At 45.0% G+C, this 19,856-nt stretch overlaps 2 protein-coding genes across 2 annotated transcripts in view; one reads left to right on the forward strand and one right to left on the reverse strand.

The window, feature by feature from the left end:
• Nucleotides 1–4,778: 4,778 nt before the first annotated feature.
• On the reverse strand, nt 4,779–6,106 carry FAM181A (family with sequence similarity 181 member A). The gene is made up of 2 exons (XM_010212432.2): nt 6,032–6,106; nt 4,779–5,720 (listed from the first exon to the last, which is right to left on the reverse strand). Exon 2 carries the CDS (start codon nt 5,649–5,651, stop codon nt 4,779–4,781), a length of 873 nt encoding a protein of 290 aa, XP_010210734.2. The 5' UTR covers nt 5,652–5,720; nt 6,032–6,106.
• An 11,775-nt stretch (nt 6,107–17,881) lies between these two features.
• The window catches only part of ITPK1 (inositol-tetrakisphosphate 1-kinase), a 461,734-nt gene continuing 459,759 nt past the window's right edge, over nt 17,882–19,856 (forward strand). Inside the window, exon 1 of the mRNA XM_088539707.1 lies at nt 17,882–17,889. The gene's annotated coding sequence lies outside the window, so the exon portion shown is untranslated. The remainder of the gene's footprint in view (nt 17,890–19,856) is intronic.

Below are 19,856 nucleotides of genomic sequence, written 5' to 3' on the forward strand. Positions count from 1 at the left end.
TGACACCGATGAAAGTTCTCAGCTTCTTTGAAATATAGGTCACCTACTTACAGCTGAGATCCACAACTGATTTATGGCAGCTTAACAAGTTACCATCTATCAGTTGAACTGCTATAATTGTCCGTGAAATTCTTTTATTGAGGTTTTTAACAAGTCACATTCCCTCACAGCTGGGGAGGCTGAGGAGCTCATGAACAGTTATTGGCAGCGACTACAGCTCTGTTGACAGGTGTGACTTGCTGAACCACTGTGTCCCTCACTCCTAGTCAGACACCTAAGTAATGGTGGAAGAACTAAAATTTGGCACTGTGTAAAAGCACACTGCTCTTTATCTTAGATATGAAAGGAACAGTGCAGCATGGTTTGGTTGGATTCCCATCAGAGATTTGACAGATAAGTTTTCCTTTTTGGGTGGTACACCATTCATGGAATCAGAACTGTAAGTAGGGAAAATATGTTGCACCAAGTGTTCTTTGTGTGGAGTTTCACACCTTAGCACAGAACTAAAACTGTATTGCACCCATGCGGACATATTTGGGCACATAAGTTTAGATTGTGAAATGCACTGTCTTGAAATGCGTTTAGCACTTGCGGAATAGGATATGAACAGAGGCAGAAATGGTTACAGCTAACTGTGTTCTGTCCACAGCTGTCCCTTTCTCAAATATAAAAGCAATCAAAGAAATAACAGTTTCAGTTCAGACTCAACTGTGATCTTGCAAACTCTGGAAAGTTGACTGAGATTTCTCTACTATTGAAATGTTGTCCAGCAAGTGGCCTTATTACCAGATTGTGATGTGTCTCTGTTGTGAGGCATGAACCTCAACACTTTTGCATGGTGGGTGAGAGGTGCTTAGAGGGGAGCTGTGCTATCTCCTTGGCTCAATCCTGCAGCACATGGGCACACAGTCAGGCTCAGAAGATGGAGCCTGCCAGCCACACCGGTTAGGAGCTGACTGACAGTGTTCTCAGAACTGAGAAGAGCTGCCTGAATGGGTCACTAAAACTCTCTTCTGGGTTTTGGGAGTCTGTTCCTGCAGACCAACACTTCAGAAAATATGTTCATACTTAAAGAAAAAAAAAGAAAAAAAAAACATTATTTATTCCCTATGTGCCACACTGTCTACAAAAGACCTTCCCAGACTATATCTCAGACACCTCATGGCATTGAGCAGTGCAGCTTTCCTGAGCCTTGATCATGGAGATACCTTATAAACCGAACCAGGGTACTAAAATACTGCGTGGAGGGAAAGGGAATAGCGATAGGAATTCTTTAGACCAATATTACTTGACAGACACTATGTCCATAAACATTTGTTTGGTGTGCAGTGACAGCCATGGAGACCACCGGCTAATGGAAGGGTTTGAAATCACCATCTACATGTGTACACCACAAGGATAGGCTTTCAAAAACCATCCCAAGCTGAGAATTTGCCCTGAACCATAACCATCATGTATATAAAAGTCTCACAAATCACAGGGTTTTTTTTTACATTTCCTTGGAAAGTTGAAATTGGGTTTGGGTGGAGGAAACACACAAAGTCCATTTCTTCAGCCAAGGAATATTCCTGTCCATTGGAAAGCCCATGTTCTGGTATCTCTCAAACATTTGTCCTGATCAAGTATATTACCGAGCTAGAGAGCATTAATTTGGTGTAGACATACTACAACAGCAAGAAGGGCACACTTATAAGAATAAGGGCAGACGAATAAGGGAAGAAGGGCAGAATAAGGGAAAAGGAAACAAGTCCATAAGAGGGTGAAAATAGTAATTATGATATTATAACCTTTCTGCTTGATCCTTATTGAAAACATTTGCAGTCAGTTTACATATACTTGCACTGAAATAGAGCTGGCTACCTCTTACACGCTGACCGCTGACGCAAATATTTCATGTGTGAGACTGAATCTGCACAAACTCATTCTGAATTTATCTGTCTAGAAGCTACTGTGAAATGGCAAATACCAAACTCAAACAAACACGGCTTTGTAATCAGATCAGTGCTTCCAGTGCAGAGTAAAGTGGTTTGTTTTTACAGAGCATGATAGACTTCTTCAGAGGTGATGACTTTTCCTGAAATATCCTAGGAGTATTTCATGACCAGGTTACTGTACTTTTTTTTTTTTTTTTTTTTTTTTTTTTTTACTGCAACATGTGCAATTCACTTTATGTTCTTGTGCACTTTTTTGATATTTTATTTTATTTTGTATGAAAGCCTTTTCATTCACCTCTCCCTTCCCATTATTTATAAAAGCTATTGTGGTGTTAACAGTTTAAATTTGCATTGTTGTAGTGAATAGCAGCTCTGAATGATATATTTTGATCTTTCGAAGTATGAATAAACAAGTAAATTCTGAAGGACTAGCAGCTGTCCTGAATACCACACTGCATGACTTAGTACAAAATATCAAAGAAAAGTGTGAATCAGCTCAAACTTGGACTAATAATAATTAGGTAGGTAAACGCAGGGGTGAAAGAACAGCAAGCATTGTAAGCAAGGAGACAGTTTTGCAACTATTCCAGTTTTGATTGAATCCATACTCTGGTGTAATATGCAGCATTTCAAAGTTTCTCTCCTGCACTCAACCAAGTGCACTTGGCCACAGCGATCACTCTAATACCTGTGGATTTTTCCATGACCACCTCTGCTCACCCCACTGGAAATCTAGAATAATGCCAAGGATGCTACTGTGCGGTGGCAGCACTGGGACAGAGTTCAGCATCTGTATTACAGTGGCAACACAAGACTAAGTATGTGAGAAAATGTAGCTCTTTACATGTGAAGACATCCCTCAGCTATAGTTCCACAGATTCAGAGCCATAGTTCTCCCACTGAATTATAAAGGAGTGATACCCTTGATTTCTGGCAGAGTAATGGAGGGACAGAGTGTCCTCATTTTCCCCCACTCCACCCCAAAATACAAAATTCTTAGCTGCACCTCTGGGCTGAGTATTGACTGGGCACCTTTAGCACTTAGACTCGCTCTTTACCACCCTGCACATTGCATGTAGTTGCAGGTATGTGCTACCAATGCCACTCCCGCCTGTGTCTCTTCTGTCTCACCTCCTATAAATGTGGTCTACACAGGTTTGATACACATAGTAAGTGCTGGTACCAGAGGGAAATCAGTGAAGACCATTTCTGTTGTTACTTTTGATCTACCAGACTAATGCATTACAGCTCTTGCTTTCATATAGGTAAACATGAGTGTGATTAGTGAGAGATTTAGGAAAAGAATAAGGTACTTTCGGCCAGAGGTTAGTGCATATCCAAACTAAAGTTACAACCTGATTATATGATGCCAAACACCACCAGAAGACCCAAAGTTACACTTTAGAAGGCTTAAAATGTTCATTTTCTTATGATTGCATCATCCTCAAAAGCAGCTGAGCCAGTTTTCCCCCTCAATGAGATACTGAGCCTGAGTCCTAGGGAGCTATGCCAGCTGGGGAATGTGTAGGTCAAGGTTGCCTTCTGCTGAGTCCTGGAAGAAGTTCCCATTAACTCCAGTGGGAGTTGGTTCAGGCCCTGGATGATCAGAGTCCATTCCTTGCATTCCTACTTTCCGCCTCAGTGAATCACCATTTACTACATAAATGAATGGATATATAAACCTGCAATATGAAAGCTTTCAGATCTCATGTTCTGTGACTTAGCACTTCATTATCCATAGGCTTTAGAGATGTTTAAGAATATCCCCTGTTAACTTTTATAAAGTAACTTTAATGAAGCAATTATTAAAGTAATTGAGTTCATAAACACTTTTGTAGTCAGATCTTATAATAGCATCTTTAAATCACACAAAATGAAAGATCATCTTTGATAGGAGATGGCAGATGTCAAGACATGTAATGCTGTGCACTTTTCTGTCATATTTTGTATTTTTATATTCAGCAAATAACATGATTTGTCATTTGTGCTGCTGACACTCAGAAATTAATTCTGCTTTTGTTTGCTTTCAATGAACACTAGCTAATTTCCCAGCCTCACAAGAGTTGCTGTTGATCTATATCACTCGAATGGGCAGGGATCTCAGGCCTCACGTCTCACCACCACTTACAGATAAAATTTGCCTCTACTCAGTGGGGCAAGAATAAACCAACTCCATTTGCAGAATGACCAAGATAAAACTACCTCCTTTCTTCCTTTATTTTTTTTTAATTTTCTCAATATTTACATATAAGAAGAGCTTAAACCAATTTACAAACATAGTGTTTACATTAAATACTGTCCACTCCAGTCTCTTGTATGCCAAAGGAAGTGACCCAAGTGTTTTGACTTCTCTGGAATTACTTTAAAGCACAAAAACTGTTTGAATGACTTTAATTCATCTCATTTCACTGCCGTGGCTGCAAGGCAACCCCAGAAAGATGTTCCCACATGGAGGAGGTCTCCTAGGTTTTGCAAGAGCAGATTATGGATGGATCTTAGCCCAACCTGCCATGGCTCAGACAATGCACTCCAAAGAAATAGGCCTGATTTGCCTTGCACTTCATGCCACCGGCTCCGTAAGGCTTATTCCTGATTTACACCCGCATAGTGAGAGGAGAACCAAGCCCGCATAGATTCACTGACGTTGTTTATTTGCCCCAGCCTCTTCAAGGGAGCCCCATGCAGTCGCTGTCTGTCCCTAGACCGAAACCACCCTCCTTGCACATGCGCCGCTCTGCACCACTATCCGCTCCCGACCAGCGCCTGAAGTTACATTTCAATACGTGTTAAGGCGTTATTGTATTCAAAGTCACAACCCCCCGGCGCTTACCCCCTTTCACCCCGCTAAATATAGCCAAAAACATTGAAAATCGGAGGGGGCACAGACGGCTTGGTGGGAATGGGTTTCACGACCACGGGCCTGTAGAGTTTCTGCCCCGTGCTGTCCGCCTCCTTGCAGAAGTGCTGGACCTCCCCCGGCAGCGCTGCGCTTTTCCGCCACAGCGCCAGGCCCGGGAAGGGCGATGGCGGCAGCGCCCCAGGGGTTTGGTACAAAGGCTGCCCGGGGCACTGGAAGGGGCAGCAAGTCCAGGCAGCCACACGTCCAGCCGCGGGTGGCCCCGGGGCCTTGGCAGGGTCTTTCTCGCCACCATGCAGCATGGGCTCATGGGGACTCTCGGGGCCTGCAGCCTCCGGGCTCCGTCTGCTTTTCTTCTCCTCGTAAGGAAGAGGCTCTCCGGAGTTTGGGAGCCCGCCCAGGCCATCGGGAAAGCTCCTGGCCAGAAGGCTCTGTGCCGGCCGGGGCTCTTCCCAGAAGGAGGCAGGCAATTGTCTCTTCCTCATGGGCACCTGATCCGGCCTCGCGGGCTCAGGATTTTGCTCCTGCAAAAGCTGCTCCCCAGGAAAGGTCTCCTCCGCCTCGGCAGCCCTCAGCGCCTTCTCAGCTCTGCAGTGGTGGCTGGAGTCGGCCGCCTCGAGCTGCGTGCCACGACCCCTCTCCTCAGCACCCCTCTTCACACTGCACTCCGCTGGTTTGCTGGGGTGGCACCGTGGGATCCTGGAGTATTTCTGGGAGAACCTTTTGAGCTGTTTCTGCAAGTATTTTCTGTGATCGACCGAGCGGCGGCAAGGAGCGGATTTGTCCAGAGCCGCTTTGATGTCACTCGAGGCCAGATTGACAAAATTCAGGAGGGTTTTTACCTCGCTGTCTGATGCCATTTCACAGAGTGCAGCTTGCGGAGATTTCCATTAAAAGTTTATAATCCTTCTCTTCCAACTCTGGCAAATCTGTGAGACACGATGGGCAGATTTAAAGCGCGAAGCATCAAAAAGCATCAAGCAAAGTGGGGCAGGATGGGAGGGAAGGAGGGAAGAAACACGTCAAACTTCTCAGCTAAGCAAGCCAGTTGCCAGCTCTCTCCCGTGCAGGCAAGCGATGCCCCGTGCTCGTGGCCCGGCATCCCCGGCATCGCCGCCCGGGTGCTCACAGCCGCATGGCTTGGCTCGCTCGTGCCGGGGAGCCCGACGGTTAATCTTGTTAGGTAACGTCCAGCTCGGAGGCGATTCCCGCGTCCCCGCAGCTGAGCACACACACTCACCCGGGCGCGCAGGAGGTTGTGGCACCCGCGCCGGCTGCTACTGTAGCACCGCTGGGACGAGCCCCCTTCCCCGGCTAATCTTGTTACGCAGGTTATACACTACCAACCTTTACAGAGGCAGCTGGAGCCCGCGAGTGTTTAGAAGCAGTTTAGCAAGCACTTGAGTAAGCTGAATGAATATCGACTCCTTCTAGTTCGGGGGCTCTCCCAGGCCAATCAGAAGCCACTTTGCCAAATACAAAGCATCCCAATCAGGCATTAGCCTCCCCGTTCTCACATTCTTTGCCATCACAAATTGTTGCCATGGGGACAGTCACAGAAAGACAGCTAATAAATACAATCATTTCCCTGCGATTTCTACCATTCTCCCCTACTCTCTTTGCCCTTACTAAGGCCTCTTTTTTTAAGAAAAAAAAAAGGCACAATCCAAAGAGAAAATGTTGATGATGAGCTAAGAAAGTTTAGACGCCCTATTCTCTGCGCTCCCCGAAAGCTGTCTGGGGGCTGATACGAACCATGCTTCATTGGCATAGGACAATGTAATACGGGGGACCAGGCTAGCCTACTTTTAACCATTCCCCATCGGAGCTTTTTCTTTTTTCTTTTTTTTTTTTTTTTAAAGGGGAGGATGATGTCAGAAAAAGGTAGGAAAGGAACAAATCTCTAAAGAGATGTGCAGATATCCATGGAAAGGGAGCTTGAGCGCTCAAGAATCTTGTCTTTATGTTTGCCCCCTCAATTGAGTTACACAAAAGCTGAATTACCCATTCAAACTACCCGGACAAAAGGATGGAGTTGGATAGTACTCTTGCATCTGTAGTCAAACAGTTAGAGACTTAAATCGAGTCGTCATGATGGAGAAAGAGTTAGACAAAGCCCATAGAATTGCCATCAGCAAACATTTTCCTGTGTCATATTAGTGGGTCTCCATGACTCCCCCTGGCCTGGGGACAATAGCACAAGTTTGCACACTCGACTACTGTCACCCTGCCAACGCTGGCAAGGAGCAGAAACAGGACAATCCTTTAAGGGGAAAGCATGCCCGCTGCAGGGAAGGTAAGAAGAGAGGAAAGAAAAGGCGTGTGAAATGCTAATTGAGCTGCTTCCTTTACTGAACCAGAGTTATGCGAGTCCTCCGCCTTCTTGCAGGGTTGTCCTAAAGGGTGGCAATAACTTAATAGCACAGGAAAACCAGGAGTCCCACCATGCATACCCTCTCATCCAGGAAAAGAAGAGAGCAGGGATGCCTGTCCTAGGCACACATAGGGCATGCCAGCGATGCAGAGCTCGTGCCGGCCTGCATGCCAGCTCCGAGCCCCACTGCCTCACCGCGGGCCAGGGCACGTGAGGGCTCCATGGCCGGTCTTGCTTTCCAGCCTCCAGCATCCTGCAGTGCCTCGGAGATGTCCCAAGTCTTGTGCATTTTCAGAGAGACACATGAGGTCAAAGACATACATCTATCATTGTGGGGAAAGCAGCATCAGGAACCCAATCTACCTCCATGCTGCAATTAATCACTGATGTGTGGCCTCAAAAGCCTGACTGCAAAAGCCTACCAAAAATCACTTTTTTACGCCTCATTTACTGTATCTCTCTTACTTTCGCTTTTCTCAGAGCAGGACAGTGATCCAGATTGGCCGCCATGTGAGGTATGATGCTCACCAGGCTGTGCAAAGGCCTTAGGAAGGACTCATCAGTGGTCCACACTGGTGGGGTCAGTGTAGCTGTCCCTATACCTATTGTTTTTCTCAGTCTCGTCTGAGCCACATGTGATGACTCCAGCTCTCAGGGTGTTTTCAGTCTACTGGGGAGAAACCAGTGAAGTTGCCAGGACGCCATGTGACAGGAGATGTTGCAAAGCCATTGACATTGCTGCGCACTGCAATAATGCTGCTGATTAGCTCCACCAGGTCTGCCTCTCTCGTCTTGATGTGCAAGCACTGAGATTAGTTTTGCAACCTTCTTGTTCACTCCAAAGGGAGAGCAGAAAATCCTGAGGCTGTGTTGTTCCTGGCCAAAGCAACAGGTGAAGTTGACATAGCAAGAAGGCCATCCAGAAAGACTTCCCCTAGTTGATGAGGGCACTAGGGTTTCTTTTATCAAAATTTCTGCTCCACAAGCAATTCCTGTCCCAGGAGACATAATGTAGCTAACCCTGTACCTGTTGCACCTTCCATCAAGTGCAAATCTCTCTATAGTCTTCTCCCTTCAGCTCATTTTTGCTGGGCAGCTTCCTGTCAACTGCTTGAGCAGTTTCCTGATACACTAAGCAGAGCCTGGCTTGTCCATGCACACCTGATGCCTAATGCAGATTCCTCTTCTGCAGCTGAAGCTACAGTAAGAAGTTCTGTCTACCTAACTTGAAGAAATGCACATGAAGGCATCACATCACTGCTGAAGAGACAAATTGCCTCCTCTGCTTGAAGAGCATTTGAACCCATGGACATCGTGTTGCACAATGCAGTCTCCTGAGAGACAAACATGTTGGTTATATATATACTTAATAACATAATATAAAATATGTCTAGGAGGAAAGGAGATGTCTGGGAAATCACATCCTATGAGACACTCAATCTGCCTGGTGCCCCTGGGCTGCGCTCTGAGCCCAAAGGCTGAGTTCAGTACAGCTGAAGAGGATGGATGTGGCTCATCCTCATCCATCCATGAGAGATGGCGACTGTGGAGTCTGAATCCCAGCCCAGCCCTGTTTCCCCTGACAGTGCTCAGTCCCTCACCTAGTGTCCGGCATTGAGACCCCAGGGCTTTGGCTGTACCTGTTTTTCCCCCTGCTCTGCTGCCACTGCAGAGGAGAGCCCTTCATGGGAAGTCTGTGCTCACTGCTGCAGTGTCCTGTTCCCCTGCAGCTGGATAACAACCGGGAGCTGAGGAGGAATGAACCAGCAAGCAGGATTTAAAAAAACAGAGCAACCCACCCTTTCAAGGTCAGACTCAGGTTGAGCTGCACAGGGTTTTCTCTAAGAGGCCACCGGAGCCCTTTTGTTCCTCTCTGCTCTTGCCATGTTCATCCCAATGTACATGTGAAAGGAACAATTAACAATAGGGCACTCCTCTCCGAGGATCCAATGCACTTTGAAGTGTCCACCAACCAAAGGCTCTGGAATGATACATCATTTTCCACTGTGAACGTGTCAAACAAGCACAGCTATTGAAAAAATGTCTCCACATGCCTTCCCAGCATGCGGACAGGGACCAGCTGGAAAGCCACTTCATATCTGACATGTCACCCTGTGACAGCTGCCTTCCTGGGAATTTTTGGAATGTGGAGTTTTGTATTTTCTTTTTTTTTCTTTTCTTTTTTTTTTTTTCGGTAAGTAAGACACAAGATTAAACTTGTTTGCTTTAAGGCTACATCCAGACCTCTCCTGAACATACAGCATTTCTTTAAAGACTGAATAAAAAAATACCTGGGAAGTATTTTTTTAAATACTTCACTGTAAATGAAGTAAACCTTTAGTCATTTCTATACCAAAGCCTCCCGCTGTTTATTTCCACACTGAAGGCCCCTTTCAGCAAAGGTATTCCAGCATCAGTCTGACTTGAGGTGCATGAACAGGCCCAGTAAACTCAATGCATGCCATTAATTGGGTGGTGATCGCTAAGCAGTGAGTGCATCGAGCAGCTCTAATAACATGAATATGCAAATTACCGGCATTATTTTAATGGCCTATAAAGCAAAGAGCAGCTTAGTGAACAGTGAGGCGGTACAGAGACTATGCAGAAGTCACTGTTTTGACAGTAGTTTAATCCACATTTCCTTTCTTCCTATAGAAGAGCATTTATTTACAGCCCTGGACAGAGCAATAGGTGGTGGTGTTTGTTTTTCTAGGTGTACTAGCACCGTTATATAGGACAGTTCTGGGCCTTGTTCTGGAATATTGTGAGCAATTCAAAAAAGACAAATCTGAAGTGAAGGAAATGCAGAGAAGGGCAGCTGGAAGCTACTAGGGAGTGGAGACTCCATTGCATGAGGAGACTGAAAGAGATGGGTTTGCTTCCTACAGCAAAGCCAAAGGCCAGAGGCTGCTCTCTGTCAGCTGGCCAGAAATGGAAACTTCACCTAGATATGGTAAAATACAGGAAGAAAGGTATAAAGTAATCCATGACTGTTTTTGATCCAGAAAATAGAAGGTGATTTCTGAAAGTCAGAGACTCTCTCAAATGCTCCTCAATTGTTCTCCTCATTGATCTTTTGCTTTCCACCCAGTCTCATCTCCCTGGGACTGCAGGTCCTTCCTGGGACCTGCACTGCCTGGCAGTCCCCTTTGCTCTCACTCCTTGCTGGAGTCAACACCTCTCCTCCAAGGACAAGAGCAATTTGGCCTACCTACAAGATGAAATTTTGGCTCTTTTCCTCTTTTTATATGTATTTTTTTGCCTTGGCAATCTGCTTTGACCCGAGTGACACCCCCTCTTCGCTTTCAGTCCCCAGTTTTCTGCACTTGGGGATGGACTTTGAGCGGGCAGCGAGCGCGGAGGCCGTGCGGAGGGAGGGGACGAGGCAGCGAGAGCGAGGAGGGGGGCCGTTGCTACCCAGGCACTGCCATTCAGGCAGATGGTGGAAGGCCTTGACATGAATAGCTCCTGTCAGTCCCACAGAGCGAACTTTACAATTGTGCTACGTGTTGGACCGCACGTGACTAATGCCATTCTTCTGCAGACTGCGGGCAGGACACAGCTGGTTCTTTAAGGGAAATTTTGTTTATCTGCACTGAAGGAAAAAAAAAAAACTATTACAAGGTCATGGCAGGAAAAGAGTCTGTATCCAATATTACACTCTCTAATTAGACATGATCAAAGCCCATACTGCCTTTCACTGTCTTTCTTTCTGGTAAATCAGATAATGTCTAAAAATGAGCCTGGAGTTGGTTTGATCCTTCTGGAGGTTTAAGTTCTCTGTTTCTCCACACAGCAGGTATGCAGTGAGCAGCAGGGCCAAATATAGATTTCTTTACATAATTCTGGAGTGATTAAGTATTTCAAAATCAGTGATAAGCTGAGTGCCAAATACTATATGTAGCTTCTGTTATAGAGAAATGCTGCAAAAGGGTTTTAAAAACAATACAGACATGCATATGCATGTTTGAATAGCTGAAGACCACGAAAAAAAAGGAAAGATACAGCAAGATCTAAGATCTAGATGGGAAATGAGCCTTGGTCTCAAGTCTACAGCAGAGAAGCTGTGCCAGAGCCTGTCCCAGGCACCCTTGAGCTGCCCTGTTTGCTCGGCCAGGGCTTTTCCAGGCGTCTCTCCACCTGGACACTTCTGCAATGAAATCACTGCCAGGCATTTAAGGCTGGGGTCCCATGTGCTGCGTGACTGCTGTGCTTTCCAGGGCGCTCCAGCCCTGCAGCCGGGTGCTGCGCTGAGCCACAGCCCAAGGGCAGCAGCTAAGGGGATCAAGGTGGTGGGAGAAGCCTGGGCAGCCCGGGTGGGTGTTGACCTGCTCTGCCTTGAGCCAGCTCCCTGCAGAGGTACCAGCTTGTGCCTGAAAATGGGGAAGCCCGGGGGCAGTCCAACCACCTCCCCTTCCCTGTGCCTGCCCATCTTTGCACAACGCAGACACATGTTCCCAGTGCTTCCACTGTGGTTTTCTTCCCCAGGGCTCATTTGTCACCTGATCTGAGCAGAGCATTGCTGGTTTACACCAGCAGCAAACACGGTACTTTGCGGTGCGCACAGCTTTGCTAGCATAGGCACAGATGCATTTTTAGCAGCTTTGTGATGAGAATTCCTTTAAAAGACAATTAAGAAAAAAAGTACCCACAGCTCTATTTCACAGCATGTATTGGCTCATGCTATCTTGCATTTTTATGTATGATTCAAGGCAGCATTGCTCCCAACCAGCCACCCTTCGGCCAGAGGTGCTGCTGGAGCAGACGTGGCCTAGGCACAGCATGTTCCTGCTTTGCAGCTGTCTTAATTCCCAGGCTGCAGCCCCAGCTCCAGGTTTCCATGCTCTAGGAGATGAACTCCCCTCTGCAGAAAGGCTTTAAAGGAAGGAGACACGTGCTCTTGATACGGAAGGAAAATCTGCCCCCTCTTCACAGCTCAACTGAGGACTCTCCTCACCCCTCCTCACCCCAGGGAGCTGGTGCTGGGAAGGAGCAGGGAGAACCAAAATCTGGGCACTGGCTGTGCCTCTTCACAAGTGGTTGAAAGTATAGTTTCATGAGAGAAAAACGAGACCTTACTGAAGCCGTGTCTATTGGGGGATGGAGGAGAGCATAACGCTGCATCAGGGGCCAAAGCAGAGCTGCCCGGGTGGCAGTGCCGTGGCTGTAGGAGCTCCTGTCCTCGCTGCGGTGCCCGGTGGCACAAGCGGCCACCCCAGGACTGTCACGCAGCCAGCACTCCTGGCTCTGGCTGTTTATATTCGCTATTCCCTCGCGGTGCCAAGGAAAGAGAAGTCTCTTTCAGGCGCTGGGAAGCCTCCTCTGTGAGCGCTCTGTCAGCATTATTTGTCTCTGTAATTTTTTAATGCACCTGCTGTCTGCTGGATGCAAAGGACCACATTCATGCAAGACAAGCTCCTACCCTGGCAGGGCCGGGAATCACACAGGAGATATAACTCCCAGAAAGCTCTGGCTCTCTTGGATCCTTTCTCATTTGCTTTTGTTATTCATCTCTATCAACTGTTAGGAAGCACCAACCATGTTTTTATCTGCAAAGTTTTAATTCACTCCCTGGCAAGGTAGACGAGAAATGTTCTACTCTCTTGCATCCACCAGCTAATAAAAGGTTTCTTATTTGAGAAAATACTCCTCTGCCACGTAAAATGCAGCATTATGGATAATCCCGCATGGGACCAATGAATGATGCTCTGCCTTTGCTTCATGACAGGAAAGGTCAGTGTATCATTTAAAACTCTTCTTACCTTTCTAATAATTTTGAAAGCTGTTTGAATTATACTCACATTGATGTGTAAACAACCGTATTCCAGTCCCAGGGCATTTTCTGCAGATTCTCAGACTTGGCAAACTAAATATTGCAATAGGGAGCATTCAATTTCTAGAATAATTTCAGGGTAATGCTGTCGCTTATAAAAGAAACTGAAGTGGAAATGTAAGCCATTTTTAGCAGGGAAATGCTCAAGAATTTATTCTTTTGTGAGCTGTATCAGAAGAAGTGTCTGAAACCAACCATCAGACTACAGGAAAAGAAATAATCCTATGCCACAAATTCCAGATAGAAATCTTGTTCTAGAAATCCTATTCCAGTGTGTTTTCTGGGACAGGGGTAAGGTCATCTCTTTTACAAGGTAATCCTGGCTACCATTTGCTCTTGGAAGTTGCCCACTTACCCCCTGTCTTTTGGAAAAACCTGATTTCACAGCAACTGTCTTTCCAGTGACATCAGTGTGTTTATCCCTGCTATGTCCACTGCTCTGTTCTTGCAAAAGAGTCAGGTGCTTGGTACCTGATTTCTCCGTGACACGGAAAGTCTGCAGTTCCCCTGAACCCCCTGGTTGCTGAGGGCCCCCAGGGAGAGGGGCAGAGTTTGGGTGGCACCTGCACCACCGCTCGCCCTGCGGCTGAGTTTTGAGGCTGCCGTTAAGGCACCGCTAGAGCGCACTGTGGGAACCAAGTTGGGACCGCCTATACTACAGACACTGAAGTTTGTGCTGTTTGTTTTCATCCGTTTGCTCTAATCCCACAGCACTGCTCTCCGTCTGGGCAGAAGCACTCAGAGAAACAGTATAACTCTGCTCGGAAAAGCCAACGTCAATGTTTTAATCATTATATATTTAACTAATGCAGTGGGATTAAGGAGGGGAAAATCCCTTCTCCTCTTTGCAGCTCTTTACTGTGATTTTGAGAGGTACTCTCCTGATGCAGGATTGCTTTTTAAAAGATACATAATACATAGCCATAGCAATCAAAAAACTCTTTTATTCAAGAATCTCTCGTGGATGCAGAAGGTTCAAAGGTGAGTAAAACCCTGAGCATCCTCAAAACTCCTTAATTCAGTGTGGCCTACATGAGCTCAGCCTCTTATAGGAGATGCCTAAGCCCTGTTCTTTGGGCCCAGTCCTGCTTTTTAAAGCACCAGGAAGAGTTTCAAAGGAAAATGGGATTTTCTGTACATATTGCAGTGCAGAAAATGAATAAATCATGAAGTCAACAGTAAGCAAGGCATTGATTGCTAGGACCTTTTCTCTGCTGGAGTTCAGGTATGTGCTACTACAGTTCTGAGCTCCCTGCTCCCACTGAAGCCGAAATTTAGTTGGGCACAGATTTCTACAGGTGCTAAATTAGGTCCTCCATGAATTTTCTGTTAAAAATACAAGGCCTGGTTACGTGGAAGGAATTAGCATTGTGCTTGTTTGGGAAATCATAGTACAGTCAGCACAGTGTTGATGTCCGCTGGGAGTCTCTACAGGGGTATTGATAGGAGGCAGCAGGGTCTGGTCCATGTTTCTGCAGAGCGCAATGGTCTTAAAACAGGAGAGCAAGGTATTGAAATAAACAATATATTTATGAATGTTTATGGCCCTAGTAGAGCCTATTCAACCATCCTTTGCAGAATGAATGCTAGTAATGAAACAAAATGAATATTTTATTTGTCTATCTCAAATGCAATTACAAATGGCTTGTCCAAGTTGGGCGATCAAGCCAGTTTTTGCAACTCTAATACTACATGTATCATTTTTCTTCCTTCCTTCCTTCCTTCCACCAGTGAACCTGGTACACAGGAGAGGCTGTCACTGCTGCACAAGTTATATCCTTGCATCATGAGGCTGGGCATGTGCACAGCTCCACGATACGCTGTGTGGGAGTCAGTGGGTGTTGGGGAACCTGGTCAGATCCATCACAGAGACTGTAGAAATTCACCCAGATTTTTAATGTGTTAGCAGTTTGTAGGTGAGAGTTCGCTTACAAAACTCTATATTCAGTGGCTAATATTAATTAAGAAGTGTTTGTGGCTGTTTCTATCAATAGCTTGAATGTTTATTACTTGAAGTGCTATTTTTACCTCAGCAAGAAAATCTGATAAACTGTGAGGCTTTTATATACAAAACAGTCAGGATTTGTATTTTTTTTCATAAAGTATACTGCAGAGGTGGTAAGTAAGGGGAGGCAGTGAGTACACTGCAGTGAGGATCTCTCCTCCTAGACAGCGACACAAGCAATGCTTTGGCTCAACCTTGGCGTTCCTCAGGTTAGCAGTAGGACGGCAACTGTTGATAAAGGCTACTTCTATTTATATACCTGACCTGGCACTATTAAAACAACTGGCCCGTTGGGGGAAAACTCAGACACATCAGTACTTTCCTGAACTGAAAGAGTAAGTATAAGCTGACACCTCTTCAGCTTGTGTGTGTCACGTACAGAAGCAGTTACCAACCTCAACTGGAACGTCTCAGACTACAGATCTCACTCTTGGGTCTGAGCTGCCCACGCAAAATTAAGGATTGGCATATCTGAAGACTAGAGAATGATTTTGCCATAGAATTTTTTTTTTAATTTTTTTTTTCCTATTTGTGTTACACTATCTTTATTGTAGAGTTTTGCTCTTGCCATTCCATGTTCACACAGTGACTAATATACTGAAGTATCTGAAGATTTTTGCAATAGTGGCTTTTGCACTGAACATGTGTTACCTTATTCTTGGGATGGGGTCAGCATAACAAGGCCCATAAGCTGAATCTTGATCTTCTATCAGGCACTTCGTCTCAATAATTACAGATATATAAAATATTTCCATCTATAAACATTGCTGTGAAATACTCTTATATATGGGGGTTGTAACTTTTTTTCCCTGCTTTTATTTATTTATTTATTTATATTTCCTTATTATTTATTTATTTATTTTACCTATTTGTTTATTTTATTTGTTTATCCAATTTAACAAACAAGGGCTATGAAATGAAATGGGCTTCTGTTAGCTTCCAAATTACATCACCCACTGGGGGAAAAACAAAAATCCATGTGTACCCTTCTGCCCCTGCTCTATTTTTGGACCGTTTCCATAGTGTCACATGCTGAACACAATCATCAATCCAATACTTCTGTTTTGTAATGCTATATATTTAAAATAATTATAATCGATAGAACCTAAATGTGGGATACCAAATGAGACCTCAAATACAATGTGATGCGACATCACTCATTGCCCTGCAACAGTCAAAAGGCAATTTGTGTGGCAGGAATTACTGGAAGAGGAGTAGAAAACAGAGCAGAAAACAGTATTACAGCCCTGTGTATAATATTTGCACACATTTGAATACTAGTTACAATATAGTCAGGGTAACCGATTTAATTATCAGGTAGCAGACTTAAACCCTGGAGATGTATGACATAATTTCTTCCTGTTTTCTGGACCCCATCAAGGATTCAGACGCACCAGGTCAGTGCTGCAGTGCCTGCATTTAGGGCTGACATGGGGCATGTGTGGGGCAGGCTGCGACTGTGCCCGGCAGTGCCTGCGCTCCTGGAGGCAGGAGCAGCCTAGCGCTGTGCTCGCGGGGCAGAACAAGTTCAGTCTTGCTCATCTTGGCGTGGAGTCCTGAGCTGCACCGCCTGGTTTGCAAACATGAGGGGGCACATTCCCACTGGAGACAAAAAGCAATGAGACAGGGCTGTTTCCGCTGCCGCGTTTTATTCACACAGATTTCATGACCGCATTTGATACATAGACATAAGCCAAAGAAGATTCTGAGATTTCCCAAGAGCCATACTAAATTCTTGGTCCTGTTTCATTTCCTTTTCCCCTTCTTCAGCCCCAAGAGCCTTCACATGCTGCAGTGAAGTGTTTAGCAGGAAAACTTTGGTTGCTCTGTGCTGTAAACGGCTCTGCTTGATAAACACACCAGGATTGATCTTTGCTGTGCGTCCCTTAACTGAGTTATGATGTATAATCCTCCCTGGAACAGAACATTTACATTCCACTGACCTAGTTGAAAAAATGCATTAATTTTAATTTATGTAAAATTCTCCCAATACAAGAGTGAGAGGAGAGAGGCATGTCTTCTTTGCAGTCCCTGCCTGCTTGGAGCTAGAAGTAAGGTCCAACTTTTTAATCAGGGTTTTTGAAAATGGTGAAGCATTTCAATGGGTAGGTTTTACATGTAAATCCAGATATAGCTTTATCACCTCCCTCTTTATCTCGCTGGAGTCATGAATAAAATAATGTGGCATCCACTGTCTCCTCCCTAGGTCAGAAGCCCCAGCCACTCGTGCGCCTGTGGAGTGCTGGGCAGTGTCACCTGGGCATGCAGCACACAGGGGAGAGCACAGGCTCCACTTGGCCTCCTCACTTCAGCTCCCCTTTCCACAGCTCTGTGCAGACTGAGCTGGTAAACAAATGCCTGGAAAAATATCTTCATGCTAAAACTCCCTTCAAGCAGAATTACATGTAGGGTGAAGGAAGTGGCAGGAGGGATCACTGCATACTCTGCAGGCTGTTTGGCTGGTACCAACAGTGCTGTAGCCAGTAGGAAACAGAGTAAACTCAGGAGCTTCCAGTAGCTAAATGAGCTAGTATTAGGGGATTACAAAGATGTCAGTCATCTTTCCTTCCTTATTTGATTCCTTCATAAAGAACAAGCTCAGGGCAGATAAGCACTGAGCCCTTTATCTGTCAAGTCCAGCCCACCTTGCATCGGCAGCTCACGCACAGCGCAGGGGATTCCTCTTTCCTTGTCAGCAAGGAGCACTGCAAGCCTGAACTGCACTGGATTCGCGGCATGAAACCTGAATGGGAATGAGCAGTTCAGAAACACATAGATTCAGGATCCTGATTTTGCCGCGAGCCCTTATGCTGCAGGAGAAATACCAAGCACAGGTTATTGCTCACACATCTCTCCCTGTGCCCAGGGACCTTTCAAAGGTTCAAAGTCACCTCTGTTATCACTTCAGGACCAAGAAAACACTTCCCTTGTAGATGCAAGTAAGCACCCGTGACTAATAGCAGTTCCTCAGGGGTGGATTTGATCCTAGTGTGTGGCCAAAGGGACAGAGCTTTCAATAGGGCACTGCCTGTCTCTCTTGGGACATTTTTTGTTTCTTGCCAGTATCTTTAGCTTACAGTGAAGCCCATTTCAGACTGAAAATGAACTCACTGCACATGGAAATGAGACGGTATGTTCTCAGTGAGGATCTGATTTTGCTTATCTACAGCCATTTAAGGACCATGTTCGTATAGATGAAGAAGGGCAGTCCCTACACTAGACTACAGCTGTTCAGAGCGATACGGTATCGTAAAATGCAGACAGCAATTTGTGACAAAAGAAAAAGCTCTTTTTTCAAGCCAAAAAGTGGTCATTTTGTATGCCTTCTAATATAAATGCCTCCTTCACAACATAAAAAAGCTACCACAGAAAGAAATGTTTCCCTGTTTTCTCATAAATGGATACCAGTAACATAAGAGGTAAAATATCAGTTAGGTATAAATAATGTAAGGAAGGGGAAGTAGGAGGATTATTGTCCATAGAAGCAAGTACCCCATCAGCTCTGTATCTAAAGATTTATTTGGTAGTGAAGCTGGCAATATTCATTTCAAACAGTAGAACCCAATCATTATCTTTTCAGGCCTTTATAACTCATAAAATGTCAGATCTCTGTCCAAACACACATGCATCCTCACAAGCTTGTCTTTTTCTGCACCTGGACTTTGCAGAGTCTTGAAACAAATGTTTCAAGAGAGAAATGGGTATGCAGAGGTACGTCTGTCTCTAAAGAAAGAGAGAACTAAATGTGCAACATCAATGAACCAATGTGCATCTTCCTGTACCATTTAAGAAGATCCTGGCAGAGCAAGGGGAAAATCTCTGCCAATCATTCTTCCAGATATGGAAACCCACGGAACTGATCAGTAGCATGAGTAGAGAGAACACAGTAAAGACAGTCTGTAAGCACCAGGTTTCTTTAAACAGAACCTTTATTTTCCATATAAATTCTCATGATGTCCAAAAGTCTGATTTACATATAATTTGTTATTGTTTTTTTTGTTTGTTTGTTTGCTGTTTTCATTTTGTTTTCCAGAATTACCACCATGTGGAAGGCCATCATTCTGCAACATCACCTCAAGGCTGATTTTATATTAACTGTTTTCTAACAGGGAAGCTTCTCTCTTCTCATTTTTCGAATGCACCTAGATTTCATACAGTCTAGCTCCATACTGCATCCAGATGCAAGTTAGGAAAAGCAGCAGAAGTATCTGTGTCTCACCTCTATCATGAGGTAGAACTGCATCAAACAGGGGTGGCCAATGTGCCAAGGGGACCAGACCCTGTCCCCAGTGCATAGTCTACTAGTGCTAACAATTCAGGAGACCAAACTGAAGATGATTTCCAAGGATTTCTGACATCCTACCCTAGCTGGCTTATTCTCTCTCTTCTTTATTCTTTTAATTCATATTTATGAAAGTATACTGCAAAAAAATAGGCTGCTTTTGTTTGTTCATCACCGTTAATTATCTGCTTATGATTTCCTGGATGGTTGATGTAACCCACATTCCAGCCATTAGGTTAATTAATTTTGTGTCACTTCAGTTGGGCCACGTTGTGTTATTTGTCCCTCTTCATTGGGTGAATGAAACCTTTCGAATGGGATGTAGCAAGCAATGAATACCCCATTCATGTGTTAGGGTAATTCTTGATTTTGTGTGTGACTGGTTACGCAAACAAGATTACATCCATGCCACCATGAGGTGAATGCAACATGCCAGCTGCACAGGGAGTAAGTGAGATTTGAAAATGTCATTGCAGGCCTGGTGAAAATGCTCTAAATAAACACCTCCTATTAAAAAAATTCTAAGGGAAAAAAAAAAGGGAGAGAAAAAAGACATGGCCCCAAAAATGGT

This window comes from Tinamus guttatus, unplaced genomic scaffold (genome assembly GCF_059628265.1).
Source record: "Tinamus guttatus ecotype Peru unplaced genomic scaffold, ASM5962826v1 Tinamus_guttatus_pri_ptg000048l, whole genome shotgun sequence".
Taxonomy (NCBI): Eukaryota; Metazoa; Chordata; class Aves; order Tinamiformes; family Tinamidae; genus Tinamus; species Tinamus guttatus.

Bases quoted from the DNA above. Each gene is read 5' to 3' on its own strand.
- FAM181A (XM_010212432.2), bottom strand. From the start codon at position 5,651: ATGGCATCAGACAGCGAGGTAAAAACCCTCCTGAATTTTGTCAATCTG.